The following is a 23,589-nucleotide window of genomic DNA, read 5'->3' on the forward strand; positions in this document are numbered from 1 at the left end:
CTGTCTGTCCCTGCGCGTGTCTGCGGGGCGCCCTGCGTGTCGTGTCCCCTCCTGCGCCCCAGGTCCCCGCGCCGGGTCATCCCGTGCCCCTCTGCCTCCGTCCCCGATGTGGGTCCCCCGAGCGGCTCCCGGCTCTGCTCCCCGTCGCTCACTCCATTTCCCGGGTCATCGGTGTCTCCTTCGGCTCGTCTTCTTCCTTCCGTGGCGCTGCCAGGCCCCTTCCTGCTCCAGGAAGTCCTCTCGGGGCCTCGGGGCCGCCGCAGGGAGTGTGGACGCTGCATTTGGGGAGCCCCCCAGCCCATCACTGCAGAGCCGGGGCCCCGCGGGCTCTGGCCGACCTTCCAGCCGACACGGAGGCCACGTCCCGGCTTCCCGAGCCTTTGTCCTCCTGCTCTTGCCTGGCCCTTCGCTGTAACCGGGGACCTGTTGGGCTGTGGTCCCCTGAACGCCCCCCCCCCCCGCCCCGCGCGGCAGAGGGAGCAGGGCCTGCGGCCCCTCGGGGTGCGGTTCTGCTCCCAGGAGGGCCCAGGTCACGGACGTGCGGGGGGGGGGGTGCCCCGTGTTGTTGGAAAGAGCCTGGGACTGACTGCAGGTGTGTGTGTGGGTGTCTTGGGCTTGGCGGGTGTGAGGTCATCGGTGCCGATGGATCCGGAGGAGCCCCCCCCCCCCCGTTTGTGGGGTTTGCCATTTTCTGCAGAAAGACCCCTCCCTTCTCCATGCGGGAATGACTTCATAGCACGTTGTCTGCCGCCCCCACCCCACCCTCGTCCCGCGTCTGGGCTGGGGATTTCTGAGGAGGCGACAGCAGCGTGGAGAAGGCATGCCAGCCCGGGAGCTTTCGCCAGCACGCCCTTCATTCACCCCTGGGGAAACTGAGTCCCAGGGAGCCCACGCAGCCCCCTTACAGTCACAAGGCAGCAGGGACATGGCAGCCCCGGGGGCCCAGGCCCCTCCGCAGGCCACACCCTGGAGGGTGGGTGAGGAGAGGAAATGAATGCCAGTCCTCCTTTGTGTCGGAGGCAGGCTGAGCCTAAGACACTGCTCTGGGAGCAGGTCCCCGCTGCCCGCCCTGGAGTGAAGCTTTGCTCCTGTGCCGGTGGGGGAGGGGGTGAGGGTGGGGTGCCTACAAAGTGGGGGTGAACAAGGACATAGGTTTCTTTTCTGAAAAGTGTTACAACTTAGTTTTGAGCAGAAATGGAAGGATCTGCGTTAATTCATTCAGCAGACATTCGCTGAGCACCTACTGTGTGCCAGGCTGAATGCCCACCTGTCACCTGGCCCAGAATGTCTGAAATGGGAGGGGTCTGAGAGGACCATCTGCTCTAGCCCTTCAGCCCTTTCCTCAGCAGCTCCGGGCAGCTCCTCCCCACTCCCCTGTCCACATGCTCCCACTGCCCTCTGACCGCTGAGCACCTCCCCGCTGTTAGTCCGCACCCCCAGGAGCCCCGAGGCCATCCCCTAAGAGCAGTAACAATTTGCTCCAGCAGCTGGCATTCGCAAGTCCTTACCATGTGCCAGGTGCCTCCTGTGTGCTGTCAATTTGCTACTGGAATCTTCTTTCCATGTCACCCAAGAGGTGCCTGAGGTTCAGAGAGGCAAGAGACTTGCCCGGGGACAACCAGTGAGGCTATGTATGGCACAGCTGGGATTGACCCTCAGTCAGTCTGACCCCAGATCCTGCCCCCCTCCCCCCATGCCCCAGCCAGGCCTTGCTGCACCTACTGTGCTGCACCTAGTGAGAACTGTCCTCTGGTCGTAGGCCGAGGGCAGAGCCTGCTGGTCATGCGATTACTCTGTCCTCCCCCGGCCTCCAGTCCTCCCTCCTCACAGGAACCTCTGTCTTACCCCTCACCCTGCCCCATACTCGCCTGAATTCGGCCCTGCTCTGATGCGCTGCACCCTTAGGCCTGCCGTTTTCTCCACCCGCAAGGCCACCCCCTACTCACCTGCCCTGCAAACACCTACAGGTCTCCCCTCGAGTCTCAGCTCCAGCGATGCCCCCGGGAGCCCTTCTGCCACTCCCTGCCCCACTGCCTGTGCCCGTGGACTGGGTACGTGTCCGCTGTCCGCTCAGGATGATTATGGCGCCGTAATGCTCTGTGTGGCTTTCCCCTAGTTACCAAGGGACCCCTGCCGGGCACTGCCCAGTCTGAGTCTCCTCCGTGTCCCGCACAGGCCCGTGCAGAGCAGGGGCCCAGTAAATATTTAGCCAACAAACGCGAGAGCTGATTTCTGGGCTGGGAAGTGAAGGGTATGGATGGCCAAGGAGAACGGAACCCTAACCTCCTAGAAGGGTTTGTGTTCCTCGTCTCTCATTCTTCAGATGAGAAATGGGATGTTCAGAAAGGGGCAAGCTTAGTCATGACCTCATGCCTGAAGTAGAGAGAGGACCCGAGGGTTGGCCCGAGCACCCAGCCTGACCCCAGAACGCAGGCCCCGAGCCACGTGTACATCCAGTGGCTCAGGAAACCCTCCGTCTCCACGCTACAGCTGTGGCAACCTGTTACATTTGGGAATGAATGGAAACCTCACGGATTTCTGTTGTTGTCGAACTCAAGCGCAGGTTATTCCGAACTGTGCCGTGTTCTCTGCGGTTGTTTTGAAAGTGTCCGGGCGGCTGTGGTGGAGACGCCTGACGCTGGACAAGCTGTTGTGTTTCTGAGTCACAGTGTGTGTCTGTGAGCCGGGAGGAGGGACCGCCCCCTGCAGCTGGCTGTCAGGATGAAAGGCACCTTGTAGAGCCAAACCTGACTCAACAGCACCGCAGTTTGGAGTACTTGCTCCGTGCGGGAGCAGAGCGGCCCTGACCCCGGCCTGGCGGGAGGCACAGTGAACGGGGGAGAAGCCAGGCGCGCAGGTGACGGTGCTGGAGCCAAGGCCCTGCTGGAAGCAGCCAGGGCTGTGGTCCTCCTGGCAGGATCTCGGTGTTTGTCCACAGGAAGCTGCTTGTCATTCCAGGTAGCGGATGAGCCACGCCGGCGGGCTGAGGTCGCGTCTGTGGGCCTTCAGGATCTCAGCTGGGAAGCATGAGGGGGCCAGTGCCCAGATGTGCGATGCAGACATCTGGACCAGAGGAGGCTGTCACCTGACCCTCCTTCTGGGGCCTGGGCCTTCTCATGGGCCCGGGACATCAGTCCAGGTGTGCTGTGCGGCGGCTCCCTTCCAACAGGGGCAGCAGGACACTGACGCTCGGTCAGGCCACGTGGCCATGGCCTGGCCACCAGAGAGTGTGAGGGTGGGGCCTCCATCACGCTGGTTGTCTTTGGGTCCTGCGTGGGGTGGGCATTTCTGGGCTGTCACCTGCTGTTAGGTAGCCTGGGGCATCTATGTTTGTAAGGCTGTGGGGCGAAAGGCGTGTTTTATGTTCACTATTTCCTTTTGTCCTCAAGATAATCTTACCCGGTCGGTATAGGGCACTCTTCTTTGCTGATACGGAAACAGTTATAGAGGTGAAGTAACGCGTCTCTGGGTCCATGGCCGGTAACGCCAGAATCTGTCCGAGCCCAGGCTCTTAGCAGAGGTGAGGCCCCCCACATCTGTCCTCTGGCGCTGGCAGCCCGGCCATACAGGTGTGCACAGCTGCCTGGCATAGGCTGGATTGGGGAAGGGCCCAGGCTGAGGTATGAGGGTGTGTGTTGTAAATGTTTCCCTCCACGTCCCGCGTGGCTCAGGGTTCAGGATCTGGAAGAGGAGCCGCACACAAATGAAAGAGAAAAGACAAGAGATAATTTGGAAATATTGGGGGGCCAGGCGGGTAAGTCCAACTCAAGGGGAAGGACTTCCACTGGTGCTCAGGCTGCACCAACCTTTTATTGGTTTGGGATACACCCATAGCATAGCCCTTAGGCAGGCAAGTTCCGGTAACACACAGGCTATCTTATCAATAAGGATTTACGTGAGTAAAGGTGGGGAAGTTGCTTCAGCTACCATTATCTGGACTAACAGAGGTGGTGCACAGCTCTGACCTTTGCTAGTGCTTCAGAGGTCACCAGCCTTCCCAGTTCTCTGTCTACACTTCTCTGCCAGTGAAGACAATAGGTGGTTTCCCACAGGGGTGCCTATTGGGGGCCCAGAGAAGGGAGGCTGGGGGAGGGGGATGTGCAGTGTGTGGCCTTTGAGAGGAACCGAGGCAGGACAGACGGGCTGGACGGAGGAGGACAGGCTGATGCGGCTTGCAGGGTGGTTTGGGGCCCCGCATGCCCGGCTGAGAATTCGAATTTTCTTGGTCGGACCTTCAGGAGCTTGTCGGGTGTTTGATTTGTGGGGTGGCCGGTGCCAGAGGGGCGGTGAGCACAGAGGATGCTGCCCGCCTGCGTGTGCCCGCCCCTCCGTGCGTGCGGCAGGCCTCCCGTGCCGAGCTGCTCTTCTTACCCATTTTGCGGATGAGGAAACCAAGCTTGAGGAGGAAAGTGACTCACCCAAGGCCAGGTAGCCGAGAGGTGGCAGAGCTGGGGGCCATGAGGCTCCAGCTGAGGCTGATCAGATGCAAATAGCCATTTTTCAGAGAGTTCATGGAATGAGCCAGAAGGAATGAAGGGGGAACTGCCTCCCCATGAGCCTCTCCTGGGTGCTGAGCACCTGCCACCACCCTGTGTATGGGGAAAAGGACACACGCCGTCGGCCTGGCCCTTGTTTTGCAGGGGGCAGCGGCGCTGGGTGTAAGAGACGGGGTGGGGGACTTGAATGGGACCTGTGGCTGGAAGGGAAGTCTGTGGGGCCTAAACATGTCGCCCGTCAAGGCCTCTGTGCCCTCATCTGTAAAGTGGACACAGCGAAGCCTAGAGGGTCATGGGGTTGTAGAAGTGGCAGGCACAGCCTTGTGGCAGCGCGAGGAGTAAATGAGACACGGCAGGTACAGGGTCGCCCCTAATGCTGCTGTTGTCATAAAGGATACAAGACACGTGTGCGCGCGCCTGGAACTAGGGTTGGGTTCACACTCGAGCTCAGCTGCTCTGCAGTCACTGGGGACAGTTCGGGCCCCGGACCCTCCGACCCTAAGAGGCAGAGCTGGTTCTGGGCCAGTGGCGGAGAGGAAGTGGGACCGTTTGGATGCGTAGCTGTGCCTCTTTCGGTTCCTGGGCCTATTTTTAAAGCCTGTGGGTTCCGGCCTCCTCTGCCAGTGTGGTCTCTCCCGGAGCAGGGACTCTGCGGTCTCTCTGGGAAACGTGAGTACGTTGGACCTCACACCTTAAAGAAACCGAGGGTCTCAGCTGCAGGGACACCCTGCAAGGTGAGAGGGTGATCAGCTGTGTTGGCACCGCCCCGCATCCCCCCTCCCCCAGGCTGGCCTCCAGGCTTGCTCTGTGGCCTGGGACAAGTTACGTCCCCCTGGCTTGCAGCCTTTGCTGTCCTCACGTAAACTCTCTTCTTGCGCTGGACAGGCTCCTGAGTACCAGACAAGCTGTGAGTCACTTGTTAAAAAACAGCCTCAACCCCACCCAATTTCACCCTAGCTAGTTTGGCTCAGCGGATAGAGGGGTTGGCCTGCGAACTGAGGGGTCCTGGGTTCAATTCCGGGTTGAGGGTTTGGTCCCCAGTGCGGGATGTGCAAGAGGTAGCCGGTTAATGGTTCTCTCTCATCATTGATGTTTCTATCCCTCTCTCTCTCTCTCTTCCTCTCTAAAATCAATAAAAATATATTTTAAAAAAAGAAAAACCCCTCAATTTTTTCCAATTAAACAAAATGTCACATGCACATACTAGAAACTGGAAAATATAAGAAATGGAAAAAAATTACTCATAGTTCCAATCACCCAGAGGCACACTATTTATGAACTTTGCAAAGTCTTGCTTTCCAGTTTTTATAAAGCTTTTTAAAGAATACTTGATATTCTATACATAGAGTTCCTTAACCATGCTTTCTTACTTAGAATTCCTAAAACATTTTTCATGTTGTTCTAACTCTCCACATTAGTTAAATGACTTCAAGATAGTTGAGTGGATGTGCCATAATTTCCAGAATTGGTCTGCTCTGTGGGAAACTTAGCTTAGTTTTTCACTGTTATAAACCGTTTGCAACAAACCTCTTTATTTGTACAAAGGTTTGTGCATTGGGAAGATTTCTTTAGCAGCCTGGGCTGTAGGTTTCACACCCGCCGAGCCCCCCAGCTCTGTCCCCAGGTCCGTCCTCCTGATGCCCAGTTTATCTGTGGTGCCTGGTGCCACCCCAAGTGGTCTGGAGACTGTGCCACCTGCCAGGGAGGTGGGGCCAGGGATTCCAGATTCCTCCTGCCCCGGGGAGGAGGGGAGGCCCCCCAGCCCCAGCAGCTCATTAGCTGTTGCTCAGCCCCTGGGATCCTTGCTCCTGTAGTAAAACCTGACGAGCCAGACCATGCAAGCTGCGTGCGGCCCCGGGGGCAGAGTGAAGCCGTCTGCAGCCAGGGGCTCTGCACCAGGGGCTCTGCACCAGATGCCTCCCCTGAGCCCAGCGAGGCCGCTTCTCTCCCGGGTAGGCTGGGGCCGGAGTGCCACCTCCTCCTGTTATTGTGCGCCTGGCATTGTGTCCTTCCCATGGCCACCCTGTGACAAGGGTACATCCCCGCTGGCAGGGGAAGACGATGAGACTCGTGAGAGATTGAGGCTTTAGTTCAGGACCCAGAGCAGGTCTGGGACCCAGGTGTCCCGCACATGGCTGCTGCCTGTCCATTCTCACTCACCTGTCCATCTCTCTCAGGAGGGCCTTCTGTCTGTGTGGCTGTTCACAGGGAAGGAGGTGGTAGAAGCGAGAGTAGAGGGGACTTGTCAGAGGCGGCTGCGCGGGGCTGGGCGTTTCTGAGGCCACCGCACAGCTGAGGGCAGGAACTGAGCAAGGGAATCGAGGTCCCAGTTCCTCATCTGGGGGAAATGAGAGAACGGCCTCTGGGTGTGTGTGTAGGGGGGAGGTTGGTTTCCACAGGGTGGATGCTAGGTGACTTTGGAGATAGGGCCACTGAAGGGCCCGTTGTCCCTCGGTGTCTGACCAGCTGCGCTGCAGTCCTCGTTCCCTGCAGCGTGTTGTCAGCTTTGCCTCTTGACACATCGAGTGCTTAGTAAACTGCCTGAACCCGGAGAGCCCGCGGGAGCTGGGTGCCAGGCACAGCAGTGAGCAAGACAGGCCCTGTGGCGGCCTCCGAGCTGGGTGGGTGGGTCCGGCTGGGTCCAAGCCTGGCTCAGTGAGGAGGCGTGCAGAACGCACACGCCCGAGTCGCTCCGACGGGGTTCAGTGTCTCCCCATACAGTGAGCTGGTTGCAGCACGTCTGGCAGCTCTGGCCGAGGCTTCCAGGATTCTGCGACCTGCCTCATGCCATGTCGCCATTGTGGTGGAGGCGGGAGGAGGTGGGATGTTGACTGGGTGGTGACCCCAGGCAGTTGGGGAGCAGAAGGGAGGGGGGAGTTGAGGTGGCCGGGTCACAGCTCCTGTCGGGGATGGGGCGCCTGTGTGGGTGGCCGAGGAAGCCTGAGAGATTGCTCAGGATAGCAGTTTGGAGGCCCTTGTATGTGTCAGAGCAAAGCAGTGAGTCAGGAGTTTGAATAGGCCCACGGTGATGAGGGGCTCCCAGGAGAGGGACTTGGAGCGGGGAACACTGGCTGCTGACTACTCAGGCAGGACGGAGGCTGGCAGGGAGCCAGGTGTCACATGCCTCCGGGCTGCAGGGTGCAGGCATTGCTGTTTGCAGAGTCTGCAGGATTGCTGTCGGAACTGCAGGCCGAGGGCTGCTGTGGCCAAAGCCCCACCCCATGAAAGCCATCTTGAGGTCAGGGTCCGGCTTCTTCCTCACTGGGCCCCAGGGCCTCACGCAGGGCCTGACACAGAGCGGGTGCTGGTTGAACCCGACCTGGATTCCAGACCCAGCTCCTGTTCTCATCTTGCTGAGTCACCCGGCTCATTAGGGAGATCCCAGACGTGGTATGAGGATTGAAAGAGCACGTTGAGAATTTTGCAACAGTGTGCACAGGTAAGAAAGGAGCGTGAATGAGGTCATTGCTGGTGAGGGCTCTAGGGTGAGATTCAAAGCTGCCCCATTATTCCCTGAGCGAGCTGGAAACGAGGTTCGTCAGTCACATGTTTGCTCTGCTGACTCCCTGTTGTAGCCCCGCCCTGTGCGGGGCCTGAGGTCAGCCTGGAGGGCAGGGCTGAGCCAGGGGTTAGGAGCCAGGGTGACAAGGCTCTGTGCAGCACAGGTGTGGAGCAGGGTTTTGGTTGAGGTGTGGGCTGTCTGGCTCTGCCATTACTAGCAGAGTGACATCAGACAGTGACTCAAGCCTGGAGCTCAGTTTCCTCAGTTAAACGGAGGTAGTAATTTTGTCCCGTGGGAGTTGGTGAAGATGAAAGCAGGTAAAGCAGCGCAGGTGGGCGGCCAGCAATGGGAGGGATCAGGTGCGTGGGTACAGGAGGCACAGGGCTCGGGGAAGGGGGCGGCGGGTGGGGAATGGACCCTCCCGCTCCTGTCCTGGGAGGTGACAGCTGAGCTACTCTCACAGGCAGGTCGCCTGGGCCTCCGTCGGGGAAGAAGGCGGGGGGCTGGAGCATGGAGCCACACCTCAGTTCAGGGGGCTGTCTGGAGAGGTCCTTTCCTGTCCTCCCCTCCCCAGGGGTCCCCCTCCGCAGGGCCTGGAGTGCTGTGCCTGGCAGAGGAGCCAGGCTTTGAACTGAAGAAGGCAGGGCGCGGGCAGGGGTGTGAGCCGGTCCTGGTTCTGCCACTTTGCATCATCGAAACCCCTCGCTTCCCTTAGGCTGGCGCCGAGGCCCAGCCGGCCTGTGCGGCTGCTCACGTGAGGACCCATCGGCCCAGCTTCCCAGCCCAGGCCGCATCAGGACAGCCCTGGCCCCGGGCAGCTCCTTGGTCTTTGTGCCCGAGGGAGGGGCTTCGGCAGCAAAGGGCACTGAGAGGCACGGGGTCTGAAAGGGCTATTGAGGGACACAGAGGCCTATTCACTGGGCCCTGGCTGCCCCGAGGGGAAGCGGCCAAGCGCTGCCTTGGACGCTCCCCAAAGAGGACACTTGACCCCCATTTTGGGGGGAGGGCCAGGCTGGGCAGAGGCTGCTGAGCCAGGCGAGCTCGCAGGAGGCACCTGGCCAGGCCCTTGTTCCGACAGCACCGGGCATCCGCTTTTTGTGGGTCAGGGGTCCTCCATCCGTTCTCCGCACTCCAGAGAGACTTCCCTCAACCCCTCCCCGCCACACCCGTGAGGGGTCCCGAGTCCTCTGAGATGCCCATCCAGCCCCCAGCCAGGGAGGAGGTCTGAGGTTGGGGCGGCTCCAGCTCTGGCTCTCGCTCAGCATCCTGAGCCCTTTTCCTGTCCTCGCCTCACCGGGCGGTCCCCCGCCGCCACGGGGCCTGCAGTGCTGTGCCCGGCTTTGCCCACTGAACCCATAGTTATGAGCCGTCGGCTGACACCCCCCTCCTCAGGGCGCCTCCCTGACACCCGACGTGCGTCATGGGCTCAGGGCACACACCTGCGCTCCTGCCATTGCCCAGGCGGCCGCCCTCTTCGTCTGCTACGTGCTGACGCGCTCCAAGGGTCAGGGACGTGCTAGATGCCATTCACCCTCACCGGCCCAGCCCCAGCCCCCAGCACCGCCTCTACAGTGGCAGTCGGAGATGGATGTGGGCCCGGATGGAATGAGGTGTGGGCCAGTGGCTCCTGGTTCCAGCTCCAGCCAGCTGTGTGCCCGGGGCGGCTGGTAAACAAGCCGGCTTCTGTTTCTCGGAATGGTGATGTTATCGGTGGGGTGCCCTCTGTGTCCCTGTGTGTTGTTGGAGGAAGTGGAGTTCTTGAGATGTCGCAAGGAGAGGAATTTGCTGAGACTCACATGGAGGAGGAGGAATTTTTATTTTCATGGACTTGAACCCCTGGGTTTCCAGTGTCACATTTCCCTCCATCCCCATCTCATCTCCAGCAGGGCAAGAGGACAGGCGCTGCCCAGAGGATCTGCTCCATGTTAAAGCCCAGGCCAGGCCAGCCTCTGGCTGCTTGGCTTGCCTTCCCAGTTGCAGTCCATGGCGTGTAGGGTCTGCACGGCCATGGTCACGTGGCTGCAGACGTGCCATGGTAATTACATAACTTCACAAGTGGGAGTGAGACTGTGGGAAGGCCTCCAAGTGGAACAGCTGGGTCAAAGGTGTAAGCATTTGTGGGTGTCCCCCAAAGTCCCTCTGTAGGGATTTTGTTGTTGTTAATTCTCACCTGAGTTTGTTTTTTCCCATTAATTTTTTTAGAGATGAAGGGGGAGAGGGAAGGGGAGAGGAGGGGAGAGGAGGGGGGAAGAGAAAGAGGGAGAGGGAGAGGGAGAGATTGGTTACCTCCCGTATGGGCCACGACCCGGGGCCAAGTATTCAACCTGCAACTCAGGTACATGCTCTTTTTTCCCCCATTGACTCCCCTCTACCCCACACCTGTCTGTGTCCATGGGCTGTACATATCCTATATAATAAAAGCCTAATATGCTAAGTGTCCAATCATCTTTTCAATCAATCAAAGCGTAATATGCTAATGATATGCTAAGGCCACTCAACCGCTTGCTATGACATGCACTGACCACCAGGGGGCAGACAGTCGATTGGTAGGTTAGCTTGCTTCTGGGGTCCGGCCCATTGGGACTGAGCAAGATAGGCCGGACATGCCCTCCAGCCCTCCCACGGTTCCTCCGTGGCTGGCCCACCTGCCGTGTCCCTCCCCGGCCCCAGTGGTGCATTGGTGGGGTCCCTCAGCCTGGCCTGCACCCTCTTGCAATCCAGGACCCCTCGGGGGATGTCGGAGAGCCAGTTTTGCCCTCATCCCGCAAGCCGGATCAAGGGACCCCACTGGTGCATGAATTTGTGCACCCGGCCTCTAGTACACATATAAGTTCCTCTGTTAATTTCTTCCCACTCACCCCCACCCTGTCTTCCCTCTGATATTCGTCAGTCTGTTCCATGCTTCTATGTCTCTGGATCAGTTTTGTTCATCAGTTTATTTTGTTCATTAGAGTCCACATATGAGTGAGAACATGTGATATTTATCTTTCTCTGACTGGCTTATTTCACTGAGTATAATACTCTCCAGGTCCCTTCATGCTGTTGCAAATGGTAAGAGTTCCTTCTTTTTTACTGCTTTGTAGTATTCCATGGTATAAATGGGCCACAGCTGTCTTATTCACTCATCTGCTGATGGGCACTTGGGCTGTTTCCAAATCTTAGCTATTGTTAATTATGCTGCTATGAACATAGGGGTGCATACATTTTTTCTGATAGTGTTTCGGGTTTCTAAGGATATATTCCTAGAAGTGGGATCACTGGGTCAAATGGGAGTTCCACTGTTAGTTTTTTTAAGGAACTCCATACTGTTTTCCACAGTGGCTGCACTAGTCTGCATTCCCACCAGCAGTGCACTAGGGTTCCCTATTCTCCACATCTTCTCCAACACTTTTCATTTGTTGATGGTAGCCATTCTGACAGGAGTGAGGTGATAGATACCTCCTTGTTGTTTTAATTTGCATCTCTCAGATGATTAGTGACTTTGAGCATTTTTTCACTTGTCTCTTGGCCATCTGTTTGTCCACTTTGGAGAAATGTCTAGTTAGGTCCTTTGCCCATTTTTTTTATTTGGGTTGTTTGTCTTCCTTTTGTTAAGGTGTATGAGTTCCTTATATATTTTGGAAGTTAACCTCTTATCAGATGTATCGTTGCCAACTATGTTCTCCCAGACAGTGGGCTCCCTTTCCGTTTTGTTGTTGGTTTCTTTTGCTGGCAGAAGCTTTTTATTTTGTTATAGTCCCATTTGCTTATTTTCTCCTTAGTTTCCTTTGCCCTAGGAGATGTATTAGCGAGCATATTGCTATGAGAGATGTTTGAGATTTTGCTGACTATGGTATCTTCTAAAATTTTTATGGTTTCATGACTTACATTTAAGTCTTTTATCCATTTTTAGTTTATTCTTGTGTATGGTGTAAGTTGGTGGTCTAGTTTCATTTTTTTTGCATGCACCTGTCCAATTTTCCCAACACCATTTATTGAAGAGACTGGACCTCAGTTGGTAATTCTGGGTATGTGTTCCCCACTTTAGTTTTATTTCCAATCTGGCCCTGGGAGAAGGTGCAAGAAAGATCTGCCTATTTGGCCACCATTTTCTCCTCCTTTCCCAAAAAATCAGGTACATGCCCTTCACCAGGAATCAAACCCATGACCCTTTGGTGCTCTAACCACTGAACAACACAGGCTAGTGCTCCATAGGGATTTTTATCAGTCCACCTTCCACTGTCAGGTGTGAAATCCATGTCTATCACACCCTCTTGAACCTGGAGTGTCATCAGGTGTTTGGGGAGGTGAAAAAAACAGTGTCGCTTACATTTCTCTAATGATAGGGAGTTGAGTGTGTTTCCTGTTCTAAAAGCCATTTGTATCCCTCTTGGCTTTCACTCTGTTCCATGTTCTTAGGCATCGAATGAAACGTGTTACTTGTTAAGGCAGGCAGCCCTCACGAAGGGTTTCATTACTTTCCTGTTTATGGTGTGTGGGTTTTTCTCTCTGTAGAAATTTCTTATGTGGTTTGTCATTTTTTTCTTTAATAGCTTTTGTGCTTTACTTAGAAAGGCTTTTCTCTCTGAGAAAATAGAAAAATTAATTCATGGTTTGTTTGGTATTTTTAAATGATTTTAGTTATAACATTTAAAACTTGTGATCTTCTTGGGGTTTGTTTAGGCCTGAGCAGGGACTCAACCTTCTCGTTTTCCTCAGTTAGCCGGTTGTACCAGGACCAGTTGTGGAGTGAGAATTAACACACAGTCATCTTCATCTTAGTGAGTTGAAGTGGCGCTTTATATCAATTAAATTACCATGTGTTTTAGTCCTTTCTTTTCGGTTCCATTGATCTGTCTAATGATGTGCCAGTACCACCTCGCTGTCATTAATCACCTAGTTCATTTCATTTATTCATGCAATTAGCCAATACTTATTGTTTCCTGTAGGTCAAACAGTAGTCTAGGGACTAAGAAACCATCAGTGAACAAAATCAAAGAGGAAAGGTATTCAGACCTTCGTGGAGCTCACGTTCTCTCTGTTAAAATAGCTCAGCCCTAACCGGTTTGGCTCAGTGAATAGAAAGTTGGCCTGTGGACTGAGGGGTTCCAGGTTCGATTCCAGTCAAGTGCATGTACCTTGGTTGCGGGCACATCCCCAGTAGGAGGTGTGCAGGAGGCAGCCGATCGATGTTTCTAACTCTCTATACCTCTCTCTTCTTCTGTAAAAAATCAATAAAAATATATTTTATAAAAAAAATAGCTCAGTTCTGGAAGGGCAGGTGTTGGCAGACTGTGGCCCAGGCCGACTCCCACCTGCCGCCTGTGTTTGTAAATAAACCTTCCTTGGAGCCCAGCCATGCCCAGTTCTCCCTGTGATACTATGGCTGGTTCTGTAGCAGAGACAGGACCAGATGGTCTGCAGAGCCTCAAGTAGTTTCTGTTTGGAACTTTAACAGAAGAAGTTTGCTGGCTCGTGTGCCAGGGAAGGATGGAAAGCCAACAATAAGTAGTCAGGTTTCTACTGTGGCCTCTAGTGACTAGTGCTGCGGAGGAAAGGAAAGCCGGAGGTGGGAGGGGGTGCTGGGGTGGGCTTTCCATTTTTAGTGGGTGGTGTGGGAAGGCCTCCCGGAGAAGCTGGGTGCTTGAGTGGAGAGCCGGAGGGAGGTAAGGATGTAAGCCTCCCGCAGAATTGTGAGCAGGGAAGTGACGAGGACTGACCTACTAGTAAGCATGGGGTCCAGAGGGAAGCTGGGCAGTAGGCGGGCCCTGGCAGCAGAGTCATTCATGAAAGGTGGTTGGCTCCCAGGCTTGTTTGGAGATGGAATTGATGAAACGGTACAGAGATGAATCAGAGAGTTCTGGGGGGCGGGGGGGGGGAGTGATGCAGACACTGACACATCCCTAAATTAACAGAGGTCCAAGAAAACCAGGGCTGGAATCAGCTTCTGACGAGGCCGTACTAGAGGGTGATGTGGGGCCAAGGGGGGCTTTTAGGTTTTGGTTTTGGTTTAAGTTGGTGAGTCTTGAGTATTGCATTTGTTAGGATTCCTTTGGTGACAAGCGAAGAAACCAAAAAGAGAAAGTTACTGGCTAACGGGCGGTTGAAACCTCCAGAAGAAAAGCAGTGCCGGACCCTGAGGACCCGGTGCCCTCGCTCTCCAGCTCGTTCTGGACGCCTGTGGCCCTTTCTTGCTGCAGGTGGACCTCCTCCCCCGCGTGGCAGAGGCTTCATGGCTGCGCCACTGACGGGGCAAGTGTGGTTTGGGTGGGCGGTGACACGGGATTTAGCTTTCCGGTACATTTTAATACGTGATAGGGGTCATGTCCCTACGTCACTCTTTCTACTTTTTCCTGGCTGTTTGACATTCTCTTGCATTTTCTTTTGGGTCATGTTAAATTGACAGATCAAATCAGAATTGCTCTATGATTTGAATGTTCTTGGCTGAGAACTTGGTAAACCTTTTCATTTGTTCCAATCTTTTTTTAAAAAAACAAACACAATATAACCACTCCTCCCAATATAGCTTCTAACTAGGAGTGTTGGTTTGTGTGTTGTTGTTTTTTAGTTTTTTTATTTATTGATTTGAGAGAGACTTGTTGTTCAACTTATTCATGCATCCATTAGTTGATTCTTTTTTTTTTAAAAAAAGAAGTTTTTATTTATTTCAGAGAGAGGAGAAGGGAGAGGGAGAGAGCTCTGGAAACATCAGTGATGAGAGAGAACATTGATTGGCTGCTTCCTGCACGCCCTCTACTGGATATCGAGCCTGCAATCCTGGCATGTGCCCTGACCAGGAATTGAACTATGACCTCCTGGTTCATGGGTCAACATTCAACCACTGAGCCATGCCGGTCAGACAGTTGGTTGATTCTTGTATGTGCCCTGACGCCTGGGCTCAAACCTGCCACTTGGTGTATCAGGATGATGCTCTACCCAACTGAGCTACCCGGCCAGGGCTAGGAGTGTTGGTTTTTATCAAAGGTGTTGGTTTCTGGATGGAGTGATTTTGTCCCAAAATACCTTATGATTTCTATTTTGAAGTTTGAATAATTTTTTAATATGTTTTTCTTTTTCTCTCTCTCTTTTTTTTTTTTTTTGCATTTTCAGGTCAGGTATAACATCATCTATAACTAAAGTTAATTTTACCTTATATTCAGTGTCTATTCTCAGTATCTTCCCTGTATAATTGCTGTGTCTTAGTTCCTTTATTTTATTTGTTTACTTTTTATTTTTCACTTATAGTGCACATTCAGTATTATTAAATGTCTGGTGTCTTTACAACGATGTTTAGATTCGTATTTTATGTGGAATTATTTTTTAGATCAAGAATGGGAGTTGAATCTTCTTGTTCTCCTACATCAGTGGAGATGATTGTGTGTTATTTCTTGTTATTTCTCACTTGAACTACCTACATGTAGTGAATTATGAATAGATTTCCTCACATTGGACCTTTCTGGTATTCCTGAATTAAATCCTGCTTACTCATGGCATGTCCTTTCAGTGGACTGATGGGTTCCCTTTAATGTTGTATTTAAGGTTTTTATGTTCATATCCAGGAGTGAGAGTAGCCTGTAATTGTGTGTGGGGCGGGGGGGGGGGGGAGGAGGGTGGGCTGGTGCACACTGTTTTTGGAATGTGTATTATGCCTCCTGTTGAAAAGAATTTGCAAGTTTCTTAGGCTCTAGAGACGTGTTAGTAACTTTCTCTTCAAGATCTGGTAGAATTGTCCTCTCAAACATCTCAGCTTCTACTCGAGTGTGCTTTCTTGGGAGTAGCTCTTGGACAGTGTTCTCTGCTGTTATACATGACCATCACGTTTAATGGCTGTACACTTTGAAAATTAGTGTTACATGGTTTAGTGGTCTAGAAAAGAATAGGGGTGCGTTTCGAGGCATGCCTTCTGAAATCCAATTCAGGATTACTCCAGACGTCTGGTTAATTAATGGAAAGTGGTTTCGAGTTATTTATAATAACAGTAGCAGTCTTCATTCAGTGAGTTTTACAAAGTGCCAGGTGCTGTACCTGCACCTTGTAGAATCTTCTTTGGTCTCCATAGTAACTGCAGGAGGGAGCTGCTCTTTTCCCAATTTTATTGATAAGGAAACAAAACCTGAGAGGTTAATTTACCCAAGTAGACAATGGTCAAGAATGTGAACCAGCCTGGCTAGTGTGGCTCAGTGGTTGAGCAGCGACCTATGAACTAGGAGGTCAGGGTTTGATTCCCGGTCAGGGCACATGCCCCGGTTGTGGCTCCTTCCCCAGTTAGGGGGCATGCAGGAGGCAGCTGATCAATGATTCTCTCTCATTGATGTTTCTCTCTGTCTCTCTTCCTCTCCCTTCCTCTCTGAAATCAATAAAAAATATATATTTTTATTTTTTTAATACATTTTTATTGATTTCAGAGAGGAAAAGAGAGGGAGAGACAGACAGAAACATCAGTGATGAGAGAGCCTCATTTATTGGCTGCCTCCTGCAGGACTCCTGCTGGGGATCAAGCCTGCAACCCAGGCATGTGCCCTTGACTGGAATCAAACCTGTGACCCTTCAGTCCACAAGCCAATGCTCTATCCACTGAGCCAAACCAGTCAGGGCTATATATTTAAAAAAAACCAAAAACATGAACCAAGTCTACCCTTAAACACTCTGCTGACAAAGGCTTCTCCTCACCCCATGCTGTGTTTGCATTCATGTGGAAAGCCTTATACGATATAAAAGTTCCCCTCCTTCCCAGTGTACGTTTAAAGAGTCACCTCTGTGGAAAGTCGTTTATTTGTGTTAAATTGCCCCTCTGCTGGGAAGTGGAGCCCATACTACACGCTCATCCAGACGTCCTTCCCGGATACCATAGCACAACAGCGCTCAGGAGGCCACTGTCTCCCCTACCCCCTGCTGCAGGGCTGTGCCTGGGGCTCAGACATGTCGGAAGGTTTGGGAGAAGTCTGAGTTGATTTCCTGGCTTCCCAGCAGGTGACCTGAAGGTTCCATCTCCTCAGGTAGAAAGGGCCAGGATCCGCGCCCTGCATGTGTCTGTGCGCAGGGCCTTGGAAAGAAGAGGGGCCGCATTTGAGCCCCAGGTGCCAGCGAGTTCCGGGATTCCACGGTGTCACTCGCCTTATCGTGACCCTGCAGGCCGCAGTTAGCTGAGCCATCCCCAGCTCCCCGAGTTCTGTAGCGAGCAGGGCAGACTGAGCTGTCCTCACGCCCGCGTTCCTTAGCCACTGAGGCAGACCATGTTTTATTGCGCCTCGCCCACTGAGCTTCACGGGTCTCACATTTTTTACAAATTGAAGGCAAGACCCTCCACCAGCAAAAGATAATGACTCATGAGAAAAATAAAAAAAGATGATGCCTCGCTTTACTCAGAACCTGCTTTCCTGCGCTGGTCTGCAACCGAACCGTAATCTCTGAGGAGTCCTGCTGAGCTGTTGACACTCGTCACCCGTTCAGTGTCGTCCAGGAGGCAGAATCTGTGGCAACCTAGTCCCAGAGCACTGAGCGGGCAAGAGAGGCGCAGGTTCTGGCCTCAGAGGGCCCTCTGCCCTCTCTCCATCCCTGAAGCCGCTCATCCAGAAAGGGCTCGCCCAGGTCTGAAGTTCGAGGACAGTGGTGACAAAAGCAGGTCCCCCAGTGGCGGCAGCCCCTCGGAGCTGGCAGGTGCCGGGTTTCCTGATGCGCCCATTCTCATCACTCCTGGATTCTGCGTTTGCAAACTCGGCTACTTGCCAACATTTACTTCTAACCCTCATTTATACTTAGGGAGCTTTCGAGGTTAACTGGAGAGTGCAGAACGGTGAACACTTGAGTCACCTGAGAGGCGTGTCCCCGGCTGAGGGGGAACAGGGCAGGGCTCTGCCTCTTGCTTCAGCTCCCGCCATAAACGGGGTCCTTTGCCGTCACTTAGTGCGTTTCTGTGCTTCGTGTCGGTGATTGCTGTTTGAACCGACCCCGCGCGTAGTGCTGACGTGCTGGCCGGCCTGGCACGCGGAGGCTGCAGGGGCTTATGGAGAAAACGCACGTCAGGTGAGCTTCGTCCAGGCCCGAGTTATGGCGCTATTGGCCTGGAGTTCATTGTTAGTCAGCCAGCCATGTATTAAAGAAGGGTGTCTTTAATCAGAGACACACATAAACCAAGGTTATGTGCTGATTGGCAGACAAAAGCATTCTGTGACCAGAGGCTTGAAGGAACCCAGCCCTGCATTTCTCCTCGGAGCTGTGGTTTGTTTGGTGTTTGCTAATGCAGCCTTTGTGGCTACTTTATAGAACAGAACCACCAGGAATGAGAAGGGACTGTAATCAAGGCTGCTTCTCTGGGACCCAGGCCAGCAGGGAAGGCAGGCCTGCAGCGTGGAGCTGTCCGTGGTGCTGCCCAAGAGAGCAGCTCGGCGTCCGGACTGACCGCATCTCCTCTAAGTGCATCCACTGGACTCGGGGGCCAGGAAAAGACGCTGTCCCGAGGCCAGATGTCAGGGAGACAGGGACAGGGAGTGTCTGGAGATTAGGGAGCTCTCTGCTGGCATGGCAGCTCCCAGGGCTCTCACCCAGGGGACTTCTTGCTGGTCAGGCCTTGGAGAAGGATTCGGGGTCCAGGGTTTACCTGTGGGAGAGAGACAGCACTGATTTCACAGGCTACCCAGGGTCCAGTCCCCCCTCGTGTGTTTATTCACAACAGTTACTGCACCCACGACATTGGGAAGTTTGGGACCCAGTGACCTCGTCTGAGCAAGCCACACCCCCGACAGAGACATGGAAAGGAGCAGGCAGAAGGTCCCCAGAACCCACAGCGGAATCCACCTCGCGGTGCTGTCATTATAGCACAGGAATGTCGTTGTGCATGAGGCTTTATTTTTGTCTGTTTTATTTCTGTTCTATAAGGCAGAGTCCTAGAAATAGAAGAATGCTCATTTGATTTTCACAAAGAATATAATGATTTTTGTTCTCTTGTACATATGAGAGTCCCCAGCTCAGTGCACCCTTGCCAGCTTCCATAATTACAGTGTTTTACCCACTTTATATTAGAGTCTAGTTTATGTAAGATAAATGGCATCCACCGGAAAGGGAACAGTTTGATGGCTGCGTGAACCTGTGAAGCCACCACCACAACCAGAAACTGCCATTGCTTTTGTCACTATAGTTTTGTCTTTGCTGAACCATCACGTGACTGTGACCTTACAGGGTGCAGCCTTTTGTGTGACCCCTCGCGCAGCAGGACGAGTGTGAGACTTATCTGTTGTGTGGTTGGTCAGTGGTTTGCTTTTGTTGCCCGTGATCGTCCCTTGAGTGGCTGTGTCATGTTTCATGTGTCCATCCTCCTGGTTCCCAGTTTGGGGCTGTTATAAATAAAGCTATCAGGAACATGTGGGTGCCCGTGTGTGGTAGGCACAGGCTTCATTTCTTTGGGGTAAGTACCTAGTAGTGGGCAAATTGTTGGTAAATATGGTTAGCTTGTAAGAATCTGCCCATTTTCCTAAGTGGTATTTTTTTAATACCACCAAATTTGGCTCGGCCAGTGTGGCTCAATAGTTGCGCATCAACCTGTGAACCAGGAGGTCATGATTCGATTCCTGGTCAGGGCACATGCCCGGGTTGTGGGCTCGATCTCCAGTGTGGGGCATGCAGGAGGCAGCTGATCCATGATTCTCTCTCATCATTGATGTTTCTGTCCCCCCCATTCCCTTTCTCTCCGAAATCAATAAAAAAAAATTTAAAAAATTAAAAATAAATACATACTACCAAATATGCCCTCTTAAAATGACAACTTGTTCTTTTAATATGAAATTTTGACTACTTGCGAGATCAATATTTTCCCACATTTTGGTTAAGCACTTATATTTCCCTTTTGGTCTGTTACCTGTTTGGGTATTTTACACATTTATCTATCGGAGTCTTACGCACTTTCTTTCATAACTGCTGTGGTGCGAACTCTCTCTATTACGGTCCTTGCTCACGTGTTAAGATTTCCCTCCCAGTTTTCTTGTTCCTTTTGCTTTCTTGGGCATGAAGGGAGCGTTGAATGTTCAGGAGGGCAGCTCTTAATGTTTGTGCTGTTTCTTCTTGCATATAAAAAAATATGTTTTTATTAATTTGAGAGAGAGAGGAAGGGAGACAAAGAAAGAGAAAAACACCAATTGGCTGCCTCCTACACTCTCCCGACTGGGGATGGAACCTGCAACCTGGGCATGCACCCTGACTGGGAATCGAACTGGCAACCTTTTGGTGCATGGGACGAGGCTCAACTAACTGAGCCACACAGCTCTTCTTGCTTTTAAACTTTGAGTGTCTTGGGTGTGGAGATGGTCAGCATTGTCTGGGCACCCTGTGGCTCTGTGTGGCACCCACGGCCCCTCCTGGTGGTTGCTGTATCAGTCCTTTCTCTTTTTATATCTATATCTATATCTATAAAACCCTAATATACAAATAGACCAAACGACAGAACAACTGTTTGCTATGACATGCACTGACCACCAGGGGCGTGTGCAGAACATGGCGAGTGTTGGCAGCAGGGGGGGGGGGAGCGCGGAACATGGCGGGCATAGACCACGGACGGATGGTAGAGCAGGTGAGTGGGGGCGCCAGACCAAGGCAGGGCACCGGTCACTGTCATTGGGGCGAGCCTCTGGTGGTTACTGAAAATTCTTTGCTCCCACGTGCCATGGTCCTGCCTGGTGCTTGCACCTGCTGCCGGCACCAGCCCTGCTCGCACCCACTACCAGAACCACCGCTCGCACCCACTATTAGCGCCCGGCACTGGCCCCAATCGCTCGGCGCCATCAGCAGGTGCCAGCAGTGGCTACCGGCCCCAATCGCCCCTCGGGCTTCTCCACTAGCCCCTGCTCCTGAGGGGTGATTGGGGCCGGCAGCCGCTTCTCACACCCACTGCCAGCGCTGGAGTCGCTTCTCCCACCCACTGCTGGGACCAGAGATTCCGCTCATACCCACACCTGGCTCTGGAGCTGCCACTCACGCCCAGTGCTGGTTCTGATCGCTCAGCGCCGTCAGTGGGTGCAAGCGGTGGCTGCAGCCCCAATCGCCCCTGAGGGCTTCTCCACCTCCCCCTGCTCGCACCATCAGCAGGTATGAGCAGGGCTATCACCATCAATCAGTGCGTGGGAGCGGCAGCAGCAGGAGCGGGGCTGCCAGCAGAGAGGGGACTGGGGGCCGTAGCAGAAGGGGCCGGGTGGGGCCATGGAGGATGGGCCGAGACCTGCCCCTGTGCCCACCACAGCCTCGTGGCCCACAGTTCCTTTCAATGTGCGCGAATTCGTGCACTGGGCCCCTAGTATGTATGTACGTGTGTGTGTGTATATATATGTGTGTATATATATATGTGTGTGTGTGTGTATATATATATATATGTATATATATATATATATATATTGATTTCAGAGAGGAAGCTAGAGGGAGAGAGAGGGAGATAGAAACATCAGTGATAAGAATCATTGATTGGCTGCTTCCTGCAGGCTCCCTACTGAGGATCGAGTATGTAACCCAGGCATGTGCCCTGACGGGGAATCGAAACATGACCTGGTCCATGGGTCGATGCTTGACCACTGAGCCATGCCCGCCAGGCAGGAGTTCAGGTTTTATTCAGGAACTAGAGGTCCGGTGCACAAATTCGTGTATGGGTAGGGTCCCCAGGCCTGGCCGGCGATCAGGGCCGATCGGGGCCTTCCTTTGTTCCGCATCGCCCCTTGGTGGTCAGAACACATCATAGCGAGCGATGGAACTCCTGGTGCCCGGTCGATCTCCTGAGGGGGCGCTTTGCATATTAGTCTTTTATATATATAGATAAGCACAGCACATTTGCTTAATTTTGTAGGGGATCTGTAGTGGCATGAGTTGGGCATTGCCTGTTGTGAAAGTGTGGCAGGAATTTCAGATCCGTGGTGCAGACAGCCTGCCTGGCTCCCCCTGGTGCCTGGGAGCCTGGAGAGGCTGTCAGTCCTGCAGGCTCCGCCTCCCCCCGCCCCCCTCCCCCAGCTGCGTTTATGTGGATCAGGCTGACCTAGACCCTGCTGGAGAAGACCCCTCTCTCCCTGGAGCCAGCCAGGCTGTGGGAGCAGAGGGAGGGGTCGGGAGCTGGTTGGAGCCTGGTTCTGGTTCGCTGGCAGCGCTGTGGCAGAAGTAAACCAAGGCCGGGGTTTCTGCATGTGACTCAGCCTTCCAGAGCCTGATGGCTGACTCCAGGCCTAGGGGGCTTGCGCTGTGAGGCAGGGCACCTGGCAGTCCTGGTCGGGCCACTGAAGTGCCCGTGAGGGCGAGGGAGGGTCCCCGCCGCGGCTTGGTTCCCTGTCTCTATGTGTAGGGTTAGGTCAGGCCCTTCCTGCACCGACTAGGAGCCCGAGGTCCCAATGGTACCGGTTCTTCTGGGTCAGAGGGAAAGGAACCAGCAAGGAGGGATGCCCTGAGGGTATACACAGCAGCTCTGGAGCGGGTCCTGCAGTCTCCCTGCATCTGCCTAGAAAGGAAGGACACCCAGCTTGCTGATCCTCTCTATGCCAGGCTCGGGCCTTCATGCCCACGGCTCCGTCAGCCCACACTCACCACAAGGGGCCGGGGCATCAGGGCCACGCTGCTGGCCTGCTGTCACAGCCGGTGGGAGTGCGTGGAAGCCCGGCTTTCCCCTCTACGAGAGCGGGCTTTTCCCCTTGTGCAGAAGGCATGACGGTAGCTGTATTACCTTAAGGAAATGCTACTTGTCAAAAGAGCAGAGCCCCCTTGAAGGCCAAGCAAGAGTAAACCTCGCTGCTGAAAGGCCCCGCAGCTCAGGGGTGAGGGGCTGTGCCCGTCTCACTGCTTTCTGCCCACAGCTGAGACTCGTTGGCAACGGGGCAGCTGTTCCTTTAAGTCGAATTCTCTGGGGATTGCGGCAGCCTGGGGTGAGGGTGGGGGTGTGGGCTGAGGGTGGTGCTTGTCTGATGACGACTGGTCTCCCCTGCAGAGCCCTTCCCGCTCCAGCCCCAGCTCCGACAGCCTGTGACGTCCCTCCTTAGGTCTTTCCTTTCCCCAGAAGCTGCTGATTCATCCTCGGGCTGGAGTTCGTGCAGCTGTGGGGCTGGGAGCTGGGCCTCTGGGTGGAGAGTCGGGCCGCCAGGGAGGTGCCCCTGAGCCTCTCTGGCTGCCCCTGGTGGGGTGGGGGTGGGTGGGAGGAGGGGGCTCTGGACAGCACAGAGCCCTGGCAGGTTTCTGTCCAGAAATGCAGGTTGGGGCTGGGAGTGGGGGCGTAGGGGGACAGTCTGGGCCAAGGTCACAGGGCGAGGGCCAGGCTGACCGTCCTTCTCACTGCTGTCTGGCCTCCCCTGCAGGGTGCTTGAAGGATGACCGCATCGCCTTCTGGACCTGGATGTTCTCCACCTACTTCATGGAGAAATGGGCGCCACGGCAGGACGACATGCTCTTCTACGTGCGCCGGAAGCTGGCGTTCTCCGGCACCGAGAGCGGTGTCGACGGGAGGAAGGTGCGTGACCTCCGGCCCGGCTGAGTGTCCCTGCAGAGTCTGCTCTTGGCGAGCAAGGCAGCCTCCCTTGCAGTCCCTTCCGTGCATGTCCAAGGGGGAAACGAGGTTCACTGAGCACCTACTATGTGCCGGGAGCCGTGGGGAGGCAGTCACAC

General features: G+C 54.2%; 1 protein-coding gene across 1 annotated transcript in view; it reads left to right on the plus strand.

Moving 5' to 3' along the window:
- KIAA0930 (KIAA0930 ortholog) overlaps window positions 1-23,589 on the plus strand; it is a 40,538-nt gene that overhangs the window by 507 nt on the left and 16,442 nt on the right. The window contains exon 2 of the mRNA XM_059681386.1: window positions 23,283-23,434. Within this exon, the coding sequence (XP_059537369.1) occupies window positions 23,283-23,434 (152 nt within the window). The remainder of the gene's footprint in view (window positions 1-23,282; window positions 23,435-23,589) is intronic.

This window comes from Myotis daubentonii, chromosome 2 (genome assembly GCF_963259705.1).
Source record: "Myotis daubentonii chromosome 2, mMyoDau2.1, whole genome shotgun sequence".
Taxonomy (NCBI): domain Eukaryota; kingdom Metazoa; phylum Chordata; class Mammalia; order Chiroptera; family Vespertilionidae; genus Myotis; species Myotis daubentonii.